This window comes from Balaenoptera borealis (assembly GCF_965194805.1).
Source record: "Balaenoptera borealis genome assembly, chromosome: 6".
Lineage (NCBI taxonomy): Eukaryota > Metazoa > Chordata > Mammalia > Artiodactyla > Balaenopteridae > Balaenoptera > Balaenoptera borealis.
This window is the reverse complement of record NC_138863.1, coordinates 44,331,539-44,349,680: the sequence shown is the minus strand read 5'-3', so window position 1 is coordinate 44,349,680 and position 18,142 is coordinate 44,331,539. Positions and strand designations below refer to the sequence as shown.

At 40.6% G+C, this 18,142-nt stretch overlaps 1 protein-coding gene across 4 annotated transcripts in view; it reads right to left on the bottom strand.

The window, feature by feature from the left end:
• The window catches only part of HIBCH (3-hydroxyisobutyryl-CoA hydrolase), a 107,452-nt gene that overhangs the window by 73,099 nt on the left and 16,211 nt on the right, over positions 1-18,142 (bottom strand). For 3 of the 4 annotated variants that reach the window (XM_082397389.1, XM_082397387.1, XM_082397386.1), the window contains exon 2: positions 10,053-10,095. In XM_082397389.1, coding sequence (XP_082253515.1) covers positions 10,053-10,095 — 43 coding nt within the window. Of the gene's footprint in view, positions 1-10,052; positions 10,096-17,837; positions 18,063-18,142 lie in introns of those variants that run through there. The other variant, XM_082397388.1, reaches the window with a different exon arrangement.

Sequence of the window (18,142 nt, the reverse complement as noted above, 5' to 3'; positions counted from 1 at the left end):
TATAGAAGACAATTTGGCAAACTTGTATAAAGCTACACATGGACTTACCATAAAACCCAGCTATCATACCCCTAGATATTTACCCAAGTGAATTAAAAACTTATGTTCACACAAAAACCTGTACACAAACAGGTGTAGCAGTTTTATTCTTACTCACTAAAACCTGAAGGCAACCAAGATGCTCTTCAACAGGGAAATGAATAAACAAACTGTGGTATATCCAAACAGTGGAATACTATTCAGTGATAAGAAGGACCACGTTATCAGTTCATGCAACAACACAGATGGATTTAAATGCGTTTTGCCAAGTGAAAGAATGCAGACGCAAAAGCCTATATATTGTATGATTCCATTCATATGATGTTCTGTAGAAAACAAAACTAGAGGGGCATAACACAGGTCAGTGGTGGGGAGCGGGAGAAGTGACTGCCTACAAAGGGGAAGTACAGCAGAAGTTTTAGGGGGATGGGGCTGTTCCGCATGGACTTTGGGTGATGAATGCATGATTTATGCATCTGTCAAAACCCAAAGAAATGTACAGAGAGTGAACTTGAATGTATACAAACCATATATATTTTTTAAAAATCACCCAGTGTCAGGGGATTCCAACATGGAATGCAGACTGTGGCAAGTAAATGTAACCAAACCACACACGTATGACAAGCACACTGAAGTGAGATCATGAGGATGGTGGCAGGAAAGCTGACCTCAGTGACGTTAGAAAACAGTCATTTGATTGCAAGCTGTAAGGAAATATACAAAAACAACTGTATGTCAACTTATGCTATAGTTAGTAAATTTGTTTGAAACTGCTTTGCATGTATACTGAGGTTAAGCAAGTAATGGGGACTTCCCTGGTGGTCCAGTGGTTAAGAATCCACCTGCCAATGCAGGGGACTTGGGTTCAAGCCCTGGTCCGGGAAGATCCCACATGCCACGGAGCAACTAAGCTTGTGCTCCACAACTACTGAGCCTGTGCTCTAGAGCCCACAAGCCACAGCTATTGATGCCCACGTGTCACAACTACTGAAGCCTGCGCACCCTAGAGCCCACGCGCTGCAACTACTGAGCTCACGCTCCGCAACTACTTAGGCCCACGCCCTTAGGGCCTGCGTGCCGCAACTACTGAGCCCGTGTGTTGCAATTACTGAAGCCTGTGCACCTAGAACCCTGTGCACCTAGAACCCCGTGCTCCACAACAAGAGAAGCCACCACAATGAGAGGCCTGTGCGCCGCAACGAAGAGTAGCCTCCGCTCGCCGCAACTAGAGAAAGCCCGCGTGCAGCAATGAAGACCCAACACAGTCAAAAGTAAAAAAAATTTTTTTTTAAAAAAAGGTACATACTGTATTTAAAAATTTTAAAAAAAAAAAAACAAGTAATGGAGGGTGGTCAGTGAGAAGCAGGCTCTCACTGGTCAGGAGCAGAGTTAGAGACAAGCAAGAAGGGAAGGCTAGAATGAAGCCTGCCCTGTGGTACTGGATTAAAGTCAGAGACAGCAGTATGAACGTGTTTTCTTAATATATATGAAGAGGATATATATTAATATAACAGAGGATAAACACAGAAACACTTATCACTATTTATGTAGACATGGGACAGTAAACAGTATACAGTATATGTATTCTACTGCAGATATATACATTACTCTAGTTCTATCCCCAAGAGAAAACCCTGACACCGGAGTAGCAAGGGGCATTCCCAGACTCAGATCTTGATTTCTAAATGCAATTTTCCAATAAAGGCAACCAGAGCTCCTTGGAGAAATGGCTGATTCCAGAGCCAGAGAACATCTTCCAGTATCAGAAAGTAGGCAGGTGTTTTTAAAAAATTGAAAATTAAAAGGAAAAGGTCATATCAAAGGGACACAAGAAGCCAAAATGAAGGAATTCCTAATGGTCAAAGTTGGAACAATGTGAGTAACAGAATAATGTGCTGTTAGATTATAACCCAAAGAATAAAATAAATATCCATGAGTCCACACTGATATATATAACTGAAGAAATCAATGGGTAAGATGAGATGATCTTACCCACAAAAGAATTCTAAATAATTTATGTAGAAATCCCCCTTCCAGGAGGTGAAGCTTAGCCCCCTCACTGTCTGACTGTGGGCTGAACTTACTGAGATGCTTCCAAAGAACAGAGTAGAAAAGGGAAAAATGGTAACTTTAGAGAGGAGAAACCCTACAAACACCACCTTAACCACGTGATAAAGGTCAGCCTCACCAGCTGTGTCATGAGGATGTCATGTACTCCCTAAGGCATATGTCAAAACCCACAGATACTCCCCGATATGTGATGAGAAGGGGCTTTTCCTTTGTGATATTCTCTCCAGAAACCTTTTAACTGCAGGCTAGTCATCAAAAAAAAAAAAAAAAGGAAAGAAAAAAGAAAAAAGAGAACAACAACAAAAAAAAACAGACACAAGCCCAGATTAGAGCCTATTCTACAGGCTACTTGGCCAGTGTTCCTCCAAACTGCCAAGGTCATGAAAAATAAGGAAAGACTGATAAACTGTCACAGACCAGAAGAAACTAAGAAGACGTGACAAAGAAATGCCATGTGGTATCCTGGATTGGATTTTGGAACAGAAAATTGATGGAAAAACTGGTGAAATCCAAAAAGTATAAAGTTAATACTAATATAGCAATGTTCTTAATTTCGACAAATGTAACATGATAACTGTATTCCTTTGCTAGGGCTATCATAACAAAGTACCACAAACTACGTTTAGGCTTAAACAGAAAGTTATTGTCTCAGTTCTGGAGGCTAGAAGTCTGAGATCAAGGTGTCAGCAGGACCACACTCTCTCTGAAGGTGCTAGGGGAGGGTTCTGTTCCAGGCCTCTCTCCTAGCTTCTGATAATTCCTTGGCTTGTTGCAGCAAAACTCCAATATTCACATGGCATTCTCCGTGTATGTATGTCTCCAAATTTTCCCTTTATATAAGGATAAATTATATTGAATTACCCCAGTAATTCCTACTTCAGTACGACCTTTAATTACATCTGCAATGAGCTGACTGGCTGTAGGCAGAAATCATCTACCATGGGTCCTGAGGCTTCCCTGCACTTTACTGCTGTGTATTTCATGGATCCAAGGGCCTGAATGCTCTTCACCTGGGTCATTTTTCAGGACTGTATTTGCTGCGAGAAACTTTGAAGAAAATGTAAAGTCTCCCTCCGGGACAGAGAGCAGGCTTGCTTACAGTGTGTTACAAACTGGCAGGTTCCCCAAATTCAGTATTGCTGTCCTGTAATGCAACCCACTGCATATGAACGCATTCATTTGGGCCTTCTGTCACCCCTGTGGGACTTGGGGAGCAAGGGAACCAATACAAACCTGAAGCTCAATGCTGCTAATTGGGTCACTAATAACGACGTCCTTTGTCTCTAACTCAAGAGTTGCATATCTTTGGCCAGCATCCATGGAATAGTAACAAGCTAACTACTAACTTGTAATTGGGGTAAAATCCTATCCCAGACCCAACGTTGTCTAGCCAGACCGAAAGCCCTCCACTTGCCCCGTTCCGATCATAGCCCTCACCCTCCCTTCAAAAGTAACAACTGTCTTGGTTTTTATGATAAACACAAAGTGTACATCCATAAGCATCATCTATCCGTTTTTTTAAAAGTAGATATATCTTTCAAGTCTTTTAAAATCTACAGGTTCTGCCTCTATTCCTTTCTTTTCTTCACAATTTGTTGAAAGAAACCAGGCCTTTTAACCTATAGAATTTCCTAGTACGGATTTTGCCGATTGCATACTCATGCTACCACTTATTTTTAACAGCTGTTCATTCTTAGATATCAATTTAATCAGTCCCCTACTGATTAGCACTGGGTAATTTACAATTTTTGCTATTACAATAGTTGCAGGAATATCTTTAAGCATCGACTTTCCAGCACTTAGGTGAAGTATTTTTGCAGGACATTTACAGAGGGTCAGACTTTGAGCAAAGAATATTACAGAATCTTCTGTTAAAAGCCACTAGAGGGACTACCCCAGCGGTCCCGTGGTTAAGACGCCGCGCTTCCACTGCAAGGGGCGCGGGTTCCATCCCTGCTGGGGAACTGGGATCCCTCATGCCACCCAGCAAGGCCAAAAAAAAAAAAAGCCACTAGAATGGTAAAATTAACGAACAAAGGATCTTTTTTCCCCCACCTGAAAAGTTCATGGCCTTCTTAAAACCTGAAAACAACTATTGATGCATTAATCAAAAACATTCACGCAAAAGAGCAGAAGGGAAAAAAATGAAGTCTGCAGTATTAGTGTCATTTATGTATATGTTAATTAATTCTGCAGAAAAAAATCTCTTTTCCAAAAATATCATTAACTTTTAGTTAAAACCTAGAAAAGGCTTCTATGAAGAGAAATTTCTCATATTAGGAAAGATTACAGAGACTAGAGTCAGAAATGAACTTCTCATACAACCCAAATTTGGGGGTGGGGGTATGGGATAGAAGGGGTAAGGAGAACATCCATTCAATGGATATATGTGAAGGAAACTTGCTAAAATGCATGGACACCATCAACACACAGCCCTGTGTTGAACTGAATGCATGAAGTCTGCCAAAATAATATCCCTGAGACAAAAATAACCTGGGGGACTTCCCTGGTGGCGCAGTGGTTAAGAATCCACGGGCCAATGCAGTGGACACGGGTTCGAGCCCTGGTCCGGGAAGATCCCACATGCCGTGGAGCAACTAAGCCCATGCGCCACAACTACTGAGCCTGCCCTCCAGACCCCGTGAGCCACAACTACTGAGCCCGCGAGCCACAACTACTGAAGCCCACACACTCTAGGGCCCGTGCTCTGCAACAGGAGAAGCCACCGCAATGAGAAGCCAGCGCACCGCAAGGAAGAGTAGCCCCCGCTCACCGCAACTAGAGAAAGCCCGCACGCAGCAACAAAGACCCAACACAGCCAAAAATAAATAAATTTTAAAAATAAATAAAATAACTTAGAACATCCACTCTGCTGGAACATGGAACTATTCTGGCAAAATCCATAGTAGCAACATTTCCTAAAGTGTGCAAAGAGATGTTTATTGCAGCTATGTTGAAGGAGAAAATGGCCCATGGTGAAATAAGCTTGGGAAAAACTTAAACCAATATAAAGTTTAATTCCTATAAGACTTTTCCGTCTTTAATAGGCAAATACGCAAGGTAAACTTTTAAAATACAATGAGCAGCATAGTTCTCACTTGATTAAAGAACTTTTTATTTTTCATGGAACAGCTATCTCTTGGGACTTGTATTTTTCAGGTTACATTTTGGAAAACACTGTCAGAGACTTCAAAAACATTGAGAGAAATGAGCTTTTCCTTTGAGGAAAATCAAGTGCCTGACACATAGCAGGTATCCAAAAAATGTTTAATAAGCTGAATGAATAATCCTTCATTCTACTGATGCAGTCCTGCTGTAACACAAGCCTAAAATAAGCTTCACACTGTGGATACCCAAATCCCAATCTCAAGCACATACCTTTCACTATATGTAACATTCACTGCCACTGAACTAAGTTGCAACTGAAAGACATACCCAGGGAAATATCCTACCTTTTGCAGAATATGATTTATTTTGACATGTCATCCATTTCCAGCCAATAGTAAAGAATGCCATTAAATTTAAATTATTATAACACAAATATGACACCAAAGCACAATACAAGTACGATTCATAGAATCAAAAAACATTTAATAAATGCTGATTACTCAAGCTTCACTCAATCCTTCCTGAATTCAAACTGGGCCAGTAAATTCCTCCATATGGAAATAGTTTATACAGAATCTCTCAAACTGTCCTTAGCTGTGCTCTAGCTCTCACTTTCTGTGATATCATCTACTTCCCATCTTCAATTATTACCTCTAAACAGCTGGCTCAAACCTGCATCTGTACCTTTACTTTTCCAGAGGCCCAGTCCCTTATTCCAATGCCTGCTACAATTACAGGAGTACCTACGTGGCGCCCCAAACTCAACTTGTTAGAAACCAAATTTACCAAGAAATTTCTCTCCAACAAATCTGTCTCTCCTCCTCTGTTCCCTATATCAGGTAAAGGTATCACCAATTTATCAGTCAACCAAGCACAAAATGTTGGTGTTGATTCCTAACTGTCCTCCCCTCTCTGCCAACAACTTGAGGTAGTTACCAAATACCAGAGAAAGATGGTCTATCCTTCACACCGCATTCAGAGAAATTTTGCTAAAGCCCAATTCTAATCTTGTTAATCCCATTCAAAAATGTTCCATGACTCGCCATTAATTTCAAAAACATCCAACTTTACTTGACACGGCCTTCAAGTCTCTCCACATCTGATCCCAGGTAAACTCTCCAGACCCACCATTGCACAGCACTCCTTACAATGGAGACTCAGAAAGCCGAGTGTAACTTCCATTCTCCTATCTCACAGCTCTTGCCACAGGAATAAACATATTGCATAACAGAAAGAAAACATATTTTGGAGTCAGATGGACTCAAACATTAGTTTTGCCACTCACTACTATACACCCTCAGACAAGCTAGTCTCAGAGCCTCAACTTCTGTGTTTATAAAATGGAGATAAGAGAATCACATTTAGTGTTACTATATGAACTCTCACTACTTCCCATCTCTACCTATTGAAACCCTAATCATGCTTCAAGGCCCAGATCAAATAAATGATTGCCCTCCAGTAAGCTTTCACTGGTTACAAAGTCGACATCAGTCAAGTTCTTTGCATATACAAAGCAAGCACTTAATGTATGTCTGTTCAAAAGGCATAGATTATAAATTGGTTGATACCGATTCTAGATCATCTGCACATACAGAATATGAACATGATTGCTGTCATGAAATGACATGTGCAGTTTCAGTTCATGCAGTCCAACCAGTATACCTTCATACTGAAAAGAACTACTTTCTGATGGAAAAAAGTCTTCTCCATGTCCAGGTCAAAATTACGTGGAGGGGCTTCCCTGGTGGCGCAGTGGTTGAGAGTCTGCCTGCCAATGCAGGGTACACGGGTTCGAGCCCTGGACTGGGAAGATCCCACATGCCGCAGAGCAGCTAGGCCCGTGAGCCACAATTACCGAGCCTGCACGTCTGGAGCCTGTGCTCCACAACAAGAGAGGCCGCGACAGTGAGAGGCCCACGCGCCGCGATGAGGAGTGGCCCCAACTTGCCACAACTAGAGAAAGCCCTCGCACAGAAACGAAGACCCAATACAGCCATAAATTAAATAAATAAATAAATAAATAAAATTTTTTAAAAAAATTATGTGGAAAAAATGAGCTTCTGCATATTAAATTAAATGCTGTGTAAGAGTTTTAAACATTATGGAAAAAGAAAAAAAATTTTTTCTATGAATATTTTTGTTGTAAAAATATGTCCACATCAGCCTATGAATATAAAGGAGACCTCATTAATGGGTCCTACTAGCTTGCATTAGCTTGACAAACTATCTGCAGAAATGCAGAACCTTTGCCTCCTTTCCAGGTTCAGGTCCATCTAATATCTTTGAAGGGTCACAAGGAATGTCACACTATTATCACAAGTCAGTCCTATCCATTTCTCATGCCTACAGTTCCACCATCAATGGCATATTTCCATCACTCCGCTATGAAGTAAAAAAGGCTCTTGCTCTATTAGCTCTCTTAGAAGGGTCACAGAAGGAATTCTTGGGATACAGCTTCTCGATCTCTGAAGCACATGTAAAAGCCAACAAACACTGGGAGCTAGAACCATTCAGTCTTCAGGCCCTGGTGAGAGTCCAGTTTACCTTCCTTTCTTCGATGTGGTTTATGCCCCAGGTCACACAGCCCCATGCGATCTGTATTGTCATGTCTTTCTATTCCACTTGTGCGCATATCTAAATATGAATCTAAATATGAACAATAACATTGTTCTAAGTTCTTTTTCCAGGAAATTCCTCAGCTCCCATGTATATCAGCTGACTAAAATAAATAAGGGTAAGACATTCCAGTTTTCATATGCCCATCTCCGTGTAGGCTGAACTGAGAAACACTATGCAATGGTTACTTAGTGTTCACTCTGCCACAGGCTGTAGAGTGCAGTAGGTAGTCTATGAAGCCAGATAACCTGGATTCAAATCCCACCTCCTGTTTACCAGATGTGTGACACTGGGGCATACTGCTTAGCCTCTCTGTCCCTTAAATTCTGATCCATTAAATAGGGATAAGACCATAACCCCTTTACCCAAACCCCTTGGGTCCAGATGCATTTCAGAATTCAGAAAATTTTCTAGATTTTGGAAAGGTAACACAGTACATATTATATAGTATATAAAACATCCTAAGTGGAGTCTGGTTCAGTACACTGTACCCAAATGCTTTACTACTTCTGCACCAAACCATGAGTATTAACACTAGTTAGGATATGGACAAAAAGAGTTTCAAAAGTATGTTCAGATCCTATTTTGCCACCAAATGCATTTACCACAAACTAACCCCAAACCAAACACAAACTTATGATTTTGAGGTTTCAGAACTGCAGATAAAGGATCTGTATAGTATCTGCTCTGTAAGACTATGAGAATCAACTGAGCTAATACATGTCAAGTACTTAGAATAGCACCTGGCATAATACCATAAGTGCTATATCAGAGTGACTTGTCATTTTTACATGCAAGGTACTTGTCAGGCTGCATGAGGGTGTCTTTTTTTTGACTATACAACTCTTTTATGGCAAGCATTTAACAGAAACACTGTTGAGAAATGCTGAACCAAGAAATTTCTGAATTATCGTACAATAACATGATTCTATAATGATAACCAGGCCATTGTTCTAATCCTGTAGGGACCACATTCACATCTCGGTATCAGACTTTAAGTCTACTGTCTCAGAAATTTGTCCAGGGAGTAAGAGATGCAGGTAAATGGGCTTACAAATTTTTAGTATTGTAGACTTGAATCTTAAAATATGTAAGAAGAGACACAGAGAGACTTATGCCGTTAGTGACATTATTACCATTTATGGGTAAAGTACAATTTTTCTGACCATAGGAATGAAAAATTTTAGACTTTACGTTAATATTTTGCTCTGACTTTACTGAAGTTGTTGAAATAAAAGTAAGTTGTTTGGCAAACTTATGGTTACCAGAGGGTAAGGGGGGAGGGATAGATTGGGCGATTGGGATTGACACATATACACCACTATATATAAACTAGATAAGTAATAGGACCTACTGTATAGATGAGGGTGTCTTAGTCCGTTCAGGCTGCTATAACAAAAATACCATAGACTGGGTAACTTATACAACATTTAATTCTCACAATTCTGGAGGCTGGGAAGTCAAGATCAAGACGTCTGCAGATTCAGTGTCTGGTTAAGTGCAATTTCCCAGTTCATAGATGGCTGTCTACTTGCTGCATCCTCCCTCAGAAGGCAGAAAAGGTGAGGGATCTCTCTGGTGTCTCTTTTATAAAGGCACTGATCCCACTCACGAGAGCTCTGCCTTCCTGACCTAATCACCTCTTAAAGACCCCACCTCCAAATATCAACACACTGGCAATTAGATTTCAACATATGAATTTCGGGGGGACACATTCAGTCTATAGCAAAGTTATAGAAAAATGAATAAAAATCATTTCTTCCTTGCAGTGTGATAAACTAATACCATCTAAGCTTTGGAATGGTACTACTAGTACAATAGTGGCTAACATGTATCAAATGATTATTATATGCCAAGCACTATGCTAGATTTTTTAATGAATTATTTATTATTCATAAGCACTCTAAGATGGATACTATTATCCCCATTTTTTATATATCAAAAAAGGAGGCTGATAGAGACCAAGTAATCGGCCCAAGATTAAGTAGCGGACCCATTATTTAAACCCAGGCATTCTGACTTGAAGATCCATCCTCTTATCCATAACCTTATGCCACCTCCAACAAGTTATATGAGTCAAGTTTTGACACTATAAAATTGGAAACCAAAGTGTACTGAGATCAATGAAATCTGCCAGTATTTCTCTACTTCCCTAACAACAACATTTTAAATTGCACATTATAATCTAATAATGCCAGCAAAACAAAGTCCAAACTTACCAAATGCTGCAGTATGATATTAGTCCTTTTGGATGAATTAAACCTGAAACAAATGTAGAATACAATGAACACAGTAATGTGGGTAGTCATGTTTCAATGTATAAATACTACATTCCCTTTTGTTTGCTTTAGCTTCTTTGAAGTTATTAAAACAAAAAGTATTCTTTAAAAAAGTTTAATTCTCATTCATTGTGGTAGGAACACAAAATGGTACAGCCACTTTGAAAGAAAATTTGGCAGTTTCTTACAAAACTAAACATCCTCTTTTACCATATGACCCAGCAATTGCACTCCTTGGTATTTACCCAAGGGAGTTGAAAACTTATGTCCACCTACACATGAATGTTTATGGTAGCTTTATTCATAATAGCCAAAATGTGGAAGTAACCAAGAGGTCCTTCAATAGCTGAATGGATAAACAAACTGTGGTATATCTATACAATGAAATATTACTCAGCAATAAAAAGAAATAAGCTATCTTTCCACACACACACACAAAAAGAGGAACCTTAAATGCACACTGCTAAGCAAAAGCAGTCAATCTGAAAAGGCTATATACTATATGATTCCAACCATAGAACATTCTGAAAACTATGGAGACAGTAAAAAGATCAGTGGATATCACAGGTTTAGGGGAGGGAGGAAGAAAGGAAAGAACAAGTGGAGCGCATGGGATGTTTAGGGCAGTGAAACTAGTCTGTATGGTTGTAATGGTAGAGACTTGTCATTATACATTTGTCAAAATTTTCTGCTAATTTTTTCTGTAAATCTAAAACTGCTTTTTTAAAAAAAGTTAAGGGCTTCCATGGTGGCGCAGTGGTTAAGAATCCGCCTGCCAATGCAGGGGACATGGGTTCAAGCCCTGGTCCAGGAAGATCTCACATGCCGTGGAGCAACTAAGCCCGTGTGCCACAACTACTGAGCCTGCGCTCTAGAACCCACGTGCCACAACTACTTAAGCCTGTGCACCTAGAGCTTGTGCTCCACAATAAGAGAAGCCACTGCAATGAGAAGCCCGCGCACCGCAACAAAGAGTAGCCCCCGCTCGCCGCAACTAGAGAAAGCCCACACGCAGCAACGAAGACCCAACGCAGCCAAAAATAAAATAAATAAATTTATTTAAAAAAATAAAAATTAAAAAAAGTTAAAGAAAACTGCTAATTTTAAAAAAGTTTGATAAGGATGCAACAGGCATTCTCAGACATTGCTGGAAGACATATAAATTGGTATTGCCTTTCCAGTAGGCAAGCTGGAAGTATGGACCCACAACCTTTAAAATGATCATACCCTTAGGCCTAGTAATTTCACAGGCATTTGTATTAAGGAAACTTCAGACACGATCAAAGTTTGATTTACAAAGATGCCTGCAACAATTATTTACATAAGGAAAAAGCTGGAAACAAAGTAAGTATCTAACAATATAGTAATACTTTTAAAACTGTCATCTATACAAAACCATTACATAGCCAAGAAAAATATGTATTTAAAAATATTTGAATAATAGTTATGACATAGAAAAATAGTCATGACAGAAGTTATGAAAAGAAAACTGGCTACAAGACAAATACAATACAACTCTAAGTCTGTTATTTTAAAAGTGTTTGCTAGGCTAGGAATACAAAGCTTAAGATACAGCTTAGCAAAAGTGATCAATAATAACAGAAGTAAGAATGGTGGAGGGTGGGGGAAACTGGGAAGGCGCATGAGGAAACACAGAGTGTTGGAAGTTGTCTCTATCATGATGGTTACAGGACTGTTCACATATATAAAAGTTCGCTATAGACTTCAGAATAGTACATTTAAGTACTTCGTGTATTGATACTTTACAATTAAAGTAAAAGTAAAAGCAACATGGGGGAGGGTAGTGACTGGAGAGGGCACAAAGAGGGCTTCTGGATGCTGGTACTATCTTGTTTCCTGATCCAGCTGCCACTGAAATGAGTATGTTCATGAAAGTCCATCAAATTGTATCTTTAAGCTTTGGGTCTTTTAAAAAGTTCCCCAAAAGTCATCGTTCTTGCCTTTGAGAAACTCAAACTTTAGTGACAGAGATGCATATAAAAATACCATAATTAGGAAGATACAGGCATCTCCTGCTTTTCGAAAGTTCGCTTTACACCACTTTGCTTTTTCCAAAGACCTACCTTAGCACCTGTTTTCACTAATCCAAAGAAATCCAAGAGGATTATCACTTTTATGAAAACAGGTGAAGAGCAAAAATAGCGTTCAGTGTTTGTTTTGAAGCGAGATGTTACAGAGGCAGCATGCACCCCGAGCAGTGAGAGTGGCACCACTGAGCTCCTTCCGCAGGAACTGCACTCTGCATCTCAGCACCAAGTGACCAAAGACTTGAACTGTGGGAGCCTCTGTGCTTTATCTCAATTTGTTTTGTACATCCATTAGCAAGATGTGTCATAAGATAACTGCTTCTTCACTTTACACCATTTCGGCTTATGAGAGGTTTCACAGAAATGCTCTACTTTCGGATAGCAGGGGAAACCTGTACTGGGATACAAGAAGTGAGATTTAAGATATACGGAGAGAGGTCAAAGCTGAGATCAGTAGTAGCAGCAGCAGCTGGAAGGAGCTGTGCATATGCAAAGACACAGATACTATCTGATGGACCTGACAAGTTGCCAATTTATTAATTTTATTAATTTTTGAAGGATACCTTGAGATTATTTGAAGGGCAAAAGTTTAGCTGAGACATTAAGAAAAAGGGCAATATGACCATTGTTACCACTTGTAACCACATTCTAGTTGACTGAATTCATAAAAATATTTGTAATCTAACTTACTATTCAGAATTTGTATTATTTTCATTTTCTATTACAAATTGAATGCTGCTACAAAAAAAAGAGGAAAATCACTAATTTAAGTCAGTCACACTTCACATTCCTGGACTAGCGTATTCTGAACTTGCCTTACCACAACTAAAATATTCTTATCCTAAGCCAGTAATTCCACAACTAGTCTGCACAGTAGAATCACTTGGGGACTACTGTAAACATTCCAAAGCCCCGGTCACATCCAAGACCAATTATCAAACTCTGGAGATGGGACACAGACATAGGTATCTTGTTTGAAGCTCCCCAAAAGATTCCAAAGTTCAGACAAGTTGTCATTAATATCAATACTTTATAAAAATTAACCTGGGGGGCTTCCCTGGTGGTCCAGGGGTTAAGACTTCACCTTCCAAAGCAGCGGGTGTGGGTTCAATCCCTGGTCAGGGAGCTAAGACCCCACATGCTTCTTGGCCAAAAAACCAAAACATAAAACAGAAGCAATATTGTAACAAATTCAATAAAGACTTTAAAAATGGTCCACTTCAAAAAAAAAAATTAACCTGAAGTGACAGATCCTTATTTAGGGGTATTTTTAAAATAGAGGTTTTATATAGACTTTTAAAATCTGAACTACACTTACCCTAAAGCACCACTTCTAAAAATATTTTCAACTTAACCCAAAAAACTTCCAAAAAGAAAAATTAAGTATCAAAAAATTTAAGCACTAATTTCTTTAGATCCAGAATAACTTTTTGAATTCCTTAATGGCCAATACCTAAATGCCAGTTCAAGGCTAATGAGGATGCTGCCAGATTGGCAGGTTTTATGTAACAGTTTAAATACTACCTGCAGCATAAAGAATAAACAAAGAGAAACACAAGGCCTGGCTTCAAGTCCCAGTTTTATTTATGAGATAGAATTTTATTTCACTCAAAGAAAGTTAATGTAAACCTACCAAACGCAAGTTTGACCCACTGTGTATGGCATTTACAGGTCAAAAAAAAATCTCTGGACCAGTTACTATAAAGCAAAATAGAAAACAAACCTAAGTACAACTAAGTTCCCTGCCAGATTCTATACAATCATATTACTTCTATATGTTCCGATTTATACTCAGCTATTATTTAAAATCTGGTATTAACTCTTATATCTCAAAAATGTATTTGCATGTTCAGAGTCTCCCAAGTAATTCTTAATTTATGGTCTCTTTCCTTCCTTTTGACTCCCAAACTGCCATCTGGTGGAAGGGAAGAGAGATGCACATCCCAGCTAATGCTAATTTACTAATTCACTTTATCAGGTTTATTTCCTTCAAGTGATGGTCAACTTGGCTGCTAGCAGCAGTTGTTCTGAAAGTGTGGTTCCTGGACCTACACAATGAGTTTACCTGGGAACGTGTTAGAAATGCAAATGCTTGGCCCCATCCCACACCTACTGAATCAGACACTGTGGGGTAAGGCTCATAAATCTATTTTTAACAAACCCTCCAGGTGATCCTCATACATGCTAAAGTTAAAAACAACTGTCTTAGAAGGATGAGAACCTTATCGTTTAGAAGATTTTTGATTATCCAATAAAGCACACATGGGCTTACAAAATTAACTTTTCATGAAACTGTTTAAGATGACGATATAATAAAAATAGTACTTAATGAAGATTATTACAGCAGAACTAGGCATGGTAGAATGTGAATAGAACAGAAAATCAAGGCCAAGTAACTCAGTCATGAACTGATGAACACCAGCTGTGGAAACAAGGCAATGATTTACTGAGTTATTATAAAGTAAAAACTCAATGGAAAAGAAAAAGAATTATGCCAAAAATGACTACAAGATTTCATACCAGGAGAGCTAGGAGAAATAGGTACTGAAAAGCTTGGGAAGGAAACTAGCTGGTTTGTAGGATGAAATATGAATTCCATTTTGAATTTGAGGTTGTAATGACCTAAGTAGAAATATTCAACAGTGAGTGGAGAAGAAAGACTGGAGTTTGAAGGAAAAGTTAAAACTAAAGACATGGCAGGAAGTCACATGTATAGACAATCACTGAGGCCTAAGAACCTCTAAGCTCTCTATGAGTAATAAGTGAGAAAGCTACAGTGGAAAACTATGGCCCGAAGGCTGCTTGAGCCTACAAATGTGTTGTTTGGTTAGCAGTGTTTTAAAATGACAAACACTTTAAGATCAAGGGATTTCACTTACAAACGCAGCTTTCCAGCTTTTCCAGACAAACTGGTAGTTCTGGAAACCCTGGGTCTACACTCTACGACATGGCAACAACACCCAGGCTGAAAAGCTGCCTTTAGAGAGAGAGAGAGCGCTCTCTATTGCTCACTCGTTTCCCACTAATCCCCACTGCTGCCACCTAGCCGGCACCATTCCTTCTGGGCATCTGCGTCTGGGTTTGTGACTCTTCGACTAAAATATAATAATAATAAAAATAACAGAGAATCAAATATTGAGCCTTCAGAAACAACTACACGGAAGTAAAAGAAAGGGAAGACAGGCAGCCCAAGAAGCAAACCAAAACAATATAGTTCAGCACAACACAGAGGAGATGAGGAAGGGAATAAAGCACTATTAACAGCTTAAAGATCAGTCTCTTTGAAGAGGCTCCCTGAGCCCCTGTTCCTTTCTAAACCTGGCTCTCTTCTCCTTTAAGACACTTATCAGACTTGATAACTAGGTATTACTTTTGTTTAAATATTTGTTTCTCATCTGATCTCCTTGGACTTCAATGACCTGAAGTTAAGAATCAATAAGAACAAGTAGTCTAGGGACTTCCCTGGCGGTCCACTGGTTAAGAATTCGCCTTCCAATGCAGGGGGTGTGGGTTCGATCCTTGGGATCCCTGGTCGGGGAGCTAAGATCCCACATGTCTCACGGCCAAAAAATCAAAACGTAAAACAGAAGCAATATTGTAACAAATTCAATAAAGACTTTAAAAATGGTCTACATCAAAAAAAATCTTTAAAAAAAAAAAACAAACAAGTAGTCCAGGTTGGCTACAGGATAAAAGAAGTGCCTAGAACACTATCTCCCAGGAGCTGTAACAGGACAGTAAGTATTGTTGAATTCATGAACTAAACTGGGGCCTAATCTTTGAAACCCAGGCTGGGAACTTTTTATTTAATTCCATAGGTAGGAGGACACCTCTAAGAGCTTCTGAGCAGAGGAATGGAAGGCACTAAGTAAACTTCAGCAAGATTAATCTGGCAGTCATGTGCAGAACCTATTGAAATTGGGAACAGATAAGTCCATTAATCAAGTTCCTGCAAAAACAACAAGTGATAAATGAGAGGATTGCTCAAATTCGAATCAGCTGGAAGAGATAAGGATTGGGAGTGTGGGGGAACTTAGATAACTTTAGGAATCCAGAAGAATAGATAGTGCCACGAAGTTGAAAGTGCAGAGGAGGAATAAGGGTTGCACTTATGTGCAAATGTATATTTGAGGTGCAAAAGAGACATTCAGGTGGTTGTGACTAGTACTAGAGCTCAGGATAAATCAAGGTTAGACATACAAATTTGAGAGCTATCTTCAGAGAGAGGTACTTTACCGGGGAACTACAACAATAACAAAAAATTCCAAGGGCTGTATTGGCACTAGGGCAAGATAAGTAGTGGAGAGTGGTAGTAGGAAAGCAAGACAGTGCCAGAAAAGCCAAGGGAAGCCAGGGTTCAAGGACTGCCCAACAATGTCAACCACAGCACAGGGACCCTAGTTCCTCTCAGAAAACTGTGGCACCATATTCCTTAGTACATTTGTAATTAGGCTGTTAAAACTGGATGATACTGGCCTCAGGTCTCTGCTTTGCCAGGGTAATACCCACTCCAGGGCTAGCCCTGGAAAAGGCATCTCTGATCAAAGCCCCCAAATCAGTCCAGGACTCGCCTAATCAGTCTGCACCTTGCAACTGGGCATGCAACAGAGCCAATCTGAACTCTGGGAATGACAGATTCTTTCCCAAGTCAGTTAATTTTGTTAACAAACATGTTTTCCCAATTTGTTTCTCAATTAATTCGGTATTTGCTCACAGCTTCAAAAAAGCAGCAGCAGTGATTATATGTACCGATTTTCTTTATATCTGCCAAGTTCCTCTGTGAGCTGGTTAGAGGCACAGAGACAACTAATTTCAAGGTATTAAAAAAAAAACAACGAAGAAGGAAAGCAACTCTTCAATTTTTCTTCAAATACTGAATACCAGGTGCATGGATACAAGGTTAAAACAACTAGACACATTGCCCTAAAGGTGAAACTATTCTTAAATCAAAAAACCACTCCCATCCCTTTGCCCTAAAGCAAAATCCAAGACTAAAAACCCCCAGGAATTTCAGCTGTCGAGGAAATTAGCCGGTTCTCCCTTCAAGCAGCCTGAGCTGATACCTGGTAATGCATGGGGGCAGGCGGTAGGCCTCAAGACCTGCAGCCTAACTTCCTACAGTGATTGCTACCAGATTTCCTCAGCTGACCTCAAGCTGCATTGAGTAGCACTTTCAAAAGTTCAACACGTTTGCACACATACTCCCCCAAGCCAAGCTGTGCGGCCGCAACACTCGCCTCGAAGTTCCAGACAGCTGCACTAACGCTGGAACTACGCGACAGAGCTGAACAACAATCACACCACAAGCACAGATACAGCTGGCAAAGCACGAGCGTTTGTTAGCACAAAACATGCCACAAAATTCCCCCAAGTTGAAACCCTGCGTGTCCCCCAAACTTACTCAACTTTGAAAAAGGAAAGAAACGGGGGTCAAGGCTGCATTAAGAGCCAGAGAGGCAGAAAACGAAGGTGATGCTGCAAAGAAGGTGCTAGAAGGAGTGACAGCGAGACCCAGAGGAGGGCAGAGGGTGATCCAGGCGGGTCGGGACTCGGGTTTGAGAGCTGCGCCTCCAAGGGCGACTCGAAACGTCAAGGCCAGGCAGTCCCCACCCCCCCGACCTCTTCCACCTGGGCGAGCGCAGCCGATGAGCCTGCCCTAGGCCACTCGCTCACTCACCTCGACATGAGTCTCCACATCTCCCGCAGCCCCATCGCCAAAACACTGGAGCCTAAAACAGCCCGGACCAGGCAGCCCCCTCGCTTGGCTCTTCACGCCGCACGTCAGACCCGCCCACCGCCGCCCGGCGCCGCCGGACACAGACGGCAAGTCCTCCAGAGGGCCAGAGAGGCCTAGGGCAGGACTTTACCGCGGCGCGGCGCTGAGGGGCGGGGCGAGAACCACCGACTGAGGAAATGGTTGAGGGAGACGGGAGGTGGGAGGGGGCGGGGCCTGGGGATGGGAGGGGCGGGGCCGGAGTGCAG